This window comes from Etheostoma spectabile, chromosome 6 (genome assembly GCF_008692095.1).
Source record: "Etheostoma spectabile isolate EspeVRDwgs_2016 chromosome 6, UIUC_Espe_1.0, whole genome shotgun sequence".
Lineage (NCBI taxonomy): Eukaryota > Metazoa > Chordata > Actinopteri > Perciformes > Percidae > Etheostoma > Etheostoma spectabile.
In genome coordinates, this window is record NC_045738.1 from 24,029,473 (window position 1) to 24,033,989 (window position 4,517).

The 4,517-nt window shown below is 41.4% G+C and overlaps 1 protein-coding gene and 1 long non-coding RNA gene across 2 annotated transcripts in view; one reads left to right on the plus strand and one right to left on the minus strand.

Moving 5' to 3' along the window:
* Positions 1 to 4,517, minus strand: part of me1 (malic enzyme 1, NADP(+)-dependent, cytosolic) — a 112,944-nt gene that overhangs the window by 54,062 nt on the left and 54,365 nt on the right. Inside the window, exon 3 of the mRNA XM_032519002.1 lies at positions 1,865 to 2,014. Coding sequence (XP_032374893.1) covers positions 1,865 to 2,014 — 150 coding nt within the window. The remainder of the gene's footprint in view (positions 1 to 1,864; positions 2,015 to 4,517) is intronic.
* LOC116691404 (uncharacterized) overlaps positions 1 to 4,517 on the plus strand; it is a 15,945-nt gene that overhangs the window by 10,974 nt on the left and 454 nt on the right. Inside the window, exon 2 of the long non-coding RNA XR_004332472.1 lies at positions 1,634 to 1,640. This is a non-coding gene — a long non-coding RNA (uncharacterized LOC116691404). The remainder of the gene's footprint in view (positions 1 to 1,633; positions 1,641 to 4,517) is intronic.

A 4,517-nucleotide genomic window follows, 5' to 3' on the forward strand; every position in this document is an offset into this window, starting at 1 on the left:
TGGTGAGTTCCCAGACCCAACATCTGGTTGTGGGTCTGGCTTGTCAGGCTAATCTGGTACACCACTTCAGCTAAATCATGCCAATTGTCAAAACGTAGCTTGTTTGTTAAAATTTCGGCCAATGGCAATTAGCTCTCATGGAATACCTGCTAGCTATAGCTAACCACTGTAAGTTGGCCTGTATGCATCCTTTCAGGTCCTTAAAGGAGGGGGTAATTGCAGCTAACAGTGGTAAGTGAGTATAAGAGCATGTTTTGGACTTTCTGCTATCTGTCTTATTAGAGTAAAAACAAAACCAACACTTGCAACCACCTCAGTACGGTGGAATGCAGGGGGGCGGGGCCAAGTAAAACAGTGCGGCGCCAAATGCAGAACTGAGAATTAAAGCCCTATCAACTCAATATATTAGTAACTGCTTAGGGAGTGTTGCTGTCAGATAGTGAGAGACTTGAGACCTGTTGAACCTAGGGAAACAGATACTAGCAAAAAGGGTGTGTGTGTGTGTGTGTGTGTGAGAGAGAGAGAGACAGTGAAAGTGTGTTTACAGTAGAAGAGGAGAGGAAGCCAATGAACTGCTAGGAGCACAGCCGGATCCACTCAAGGTGAAAGTGATTTCTACGACTTTAGAGCGGTTCGCCTCGAGCTGAGCTGTCTAACCAAACTCCAGCTGAAAGAGCGACCGCAACCTCCAAACTTGGGTCAGATTTTATAACATCAAAAGACCAATTCCATCATGAAATGCACATGCTTTAAGAGTCCTTGAGCTTTTGGTTTCATTGCAGTACATCAAATCGTGTGACAATTTGTTGTAGCTTTGGTAGATATGCTTGTAGACCTGAAATCTTTTACGGTTTGCCAATTTAATGGAGCCTCAGGCAAAATATTGCCTCAAAAGATGAACAGAATTCCTGCCTGTGAAAAAAGAGTTGACTGTGGATAAGTGGTAGAGTGGTTGCCTGCCAATTGGAAGGTTGGCAGTTCAATTCCTGGCCCTGCATTCCCCCGGGTTGCCCCCAATCTGCCATAAGCAACCGCTAACAATTGGTCGTGACGCTGGCTTAGCATCGTTAACTCTTTAACCACTAGCAAAGCGAGCTGGAAAAAAAAAAGGTTTCCCAAACCCCGTGGGGAAGAGGACCACAACATCATGGTTACCAACAAAACTCAGTAAAGATTGTTCTTGCTCGGGCTTTAACTTCTGGAAATTCGGAGCGGATGGCTTTGCTTGTATCTTTCTCCGCCACCATTAGTACAGAACTCACCGAAGGTTACCAAACCTCAACTGCATCGTTCTCAGCCACTCCCTCTGTTCTCTGATTGGACCGGCAAATATTTGGGCGGAGAAAAACCCGCGAATACACCGCAAACCCAGGCAGAGTACTGAAGGAAAATGAAAACTGAGCAGAAGTACGTAGGAGGGCAGAGCCAGGCTACTAGAATGGAATAGAATAGAAGGCCTTTATTGTCATTATAAACAAGTGCAGCACTTGTGCAACGAGATTGAAGCAACCCCTTTACAGTGTCAACACAAAATATAAAAATATAAAATGTAAGTAGTGCAGAAAAAAAGAGAGGGGGGAATGTGGTGCACAGTCCTGAGAGCAACTATATACATATATAAAGTAGTAGAGAGATAAAGGGTTTGTATACACATTATGCAAAAATATAGTTTGGTGTATCAAAAGCCCTGAGTACTTAAATATTGCACAGTAATGAGATTAAGTGATTGAGTATGAAATATTGCACTATAATGAAATTGCACAGAATTCCAGTGTCCTAGTTCACAGCAGCAGGAAATAAGATGGTTTATGTTGCACTTCAGCTTGGAAATGTACATTTACAATTTAAGATAAGTGTGTGTTACCTGGGCCTTCTGAATATCAGGCCATACAGCTGGCAGGCCAGGCCCACGGTGGGGGTGTAGATGATGGGCATGAACCTTTCGATGTCTGACGCTAGCACCCGATAGAACAGTTTCTCGTTGCGGTCCTGGAGTCCCATCAGGAACACATATCTGGGAGTGACAGAGACAGACATGTACAGCATGTTAATCTTTAACATCTTGAGGACTCGTACTATACCTGCTGAACTGTGGAGGGGCTTATTAAAGTCACATGTTAAATCCTTTGTGTTTGTGTGAGCCAAGCAAGACTGGAGGACCTGCAAGGCAACACTTTAAAGAGAATGTGTCAGAGAGAAGGGATGACATGGCAACAACACTGTAAAACCCAGCAAAAGGAAAAAAAACATTGAGTAGTTACAAAACAGAGAGAAAAAAGGAAAGAGAAGAAAGGGACTCAGCACACATTCAATAATTACGTAAAGATATGTGTTGGTTTTGTTCCAAACGGTTGGAAAAATACACAGAATAACAGTCAGCCCTTCAGATAGCGTACACCAGCTCTTTGTTCTGTAGATTGAACAGGAACTAAAGGGTTTGCATTGAAGCAAAACTACGCAGAGCACGCCAGAAAAGGGCTCTATTCCTAATCAGAGGAGTTTCCATAGAGCCAAGAGCACAAGGTGCCTCTTGTTAAGGGGGTAAAAAGCTGCTATAGGTTAGGCCACAGCAGCTGCACAATACATGGTGGTGACAGTTGCTCTTGAGGAGGACTGTTTTCATATTGCTGAACCAAATTAGCTTCTGTCACATGTAATTCATCACATTTCTGTAAGTCTCACAGGACGGAGATGAAATCCAATTAGCTATATATGATACTTACTAGATATATATATATATATATATATATAGATTTATACAATTAAGATGTCTACATATCTACTTTACATACATAATATAAGTAACATAATACTACTGGATATTTACTTATACACGTACAGTACATACAGTACACACATTATGCATACGTAGTATATATACAACTGTATACATAACAGTGTGTATAATATATTACAGTATATACACACACACACACAAACACATTTAATACATACATACACTACATACTATAGATATAGTAGAGAGATAGATCATACACACACACACACATCTATATCTATATATCTATATAGATATATAAATGTAGAACAAATGCTTGTTTTATTCATACAAACTTTTTTTTTTACTTTAAGAGAAAGCCTTAACTCGAGGTCTACTCAGAAGCTTTTTTTTCCAGAGCTTTCAACTGCTCTGGAGAGTTTACTGAGTTGTCATGGCGATAGGCCATGTGATGACAGCTCCATCCACGGAGTAAAGACCATGAAACGTGGCTGGAAGCAAAGCAAAAGAAAGGTTATGACGTCAGCCCGTATCAGTGGCGGACGGGACGAGGCCAGGCAGTCAGTACATCATGTCTCTTTTTAGGGAAAAATACAATATCATTTCAAAACAGTTCATAGTCCTACTGTATATTAGCTCATAATAATGATTAACCATTTGCAACGTTAGATGGGGGGTGACTTCTTCCCTTGTTCATATAAATCAACATATGGACATCGTCGTACCTTTCCAACAGATTAGAATGGTAAACATTGATGCAACAGCGGCTGAGATCAGAGCTTTAACAATTAGTCCACTAACAGACAGATGAATCAATTTATCAATTAGTCAAGACCTATTTTAATAATTCATTAATTGTTTAAGTTTTTAAGGAAAAATGCCAAACAGCTTCTTAAAGGTGTTCTAAGTGATGTCTGTTTTTTAGGCTACAACATTTGTTGTCACACACAGCAAACATCTCCTCACTTTCTGCTAGCTGCCTGTCCCCAGAACACACTGTAAAAAAACATCTCCTCACTATCTGCTAGCTGCCTGTCCCCAGAACACACTGTAAAAACATCTCCTCACTATCTCTAGCTGCCTGTCCCCAGACACCACTGTAAAAAACATCTCACTTTCTGCTAGCTGCCTGTCCCCAGAACCCACTGTAAAAAACATCTCACTTTCTGCTAGCTGCCTGTCCCCGAACACACTGTAAAAACATCTTACATCTCTAGCTGCCTGTCCCCAGAACACACGAAAAAACATATCACTATCCTGCCTGTCCCCTGACACACTGTAAAAACATCTCCTCACTATCTGCTAGCTCCTGTCCCCGAACACCTGTAAAAAACATCTCTCACTATCTGCTGCTGCCTGTCCCCTGAACACACTGTAAAAAACATCTCCTCACATCTGCTAGCTGCTGTCCCCGAACACACAGTAAAAAAACATCTCCTCACTATCTGCTAGCTGCCTGTCCCCAGAACACACTGTAAAAAATCTCCTCACTATCTGCCTCTAGCTGCCTTCCCCAGAACACACTGTAAAAAACATCTCCTCACTATCTGCTAGCTGCCTGTCCCAGGAGGGGCAAGTTATTCTTCCTTTTGTTTGAACATACTTTGAACGTCAACAAGAAGTGCTTTGCTAGCTAAAGACTGAAGAAGTCACCTAACATTGCTTAGAGCACCTTTAAAAGCTTTAGTGCGTGACTTTTTGATATTAATAAACATCCGTTACATACAAGCCATTAGTGATGGCCAAATGAAGCTTTGTGAACCAGTCTTTATTTTCT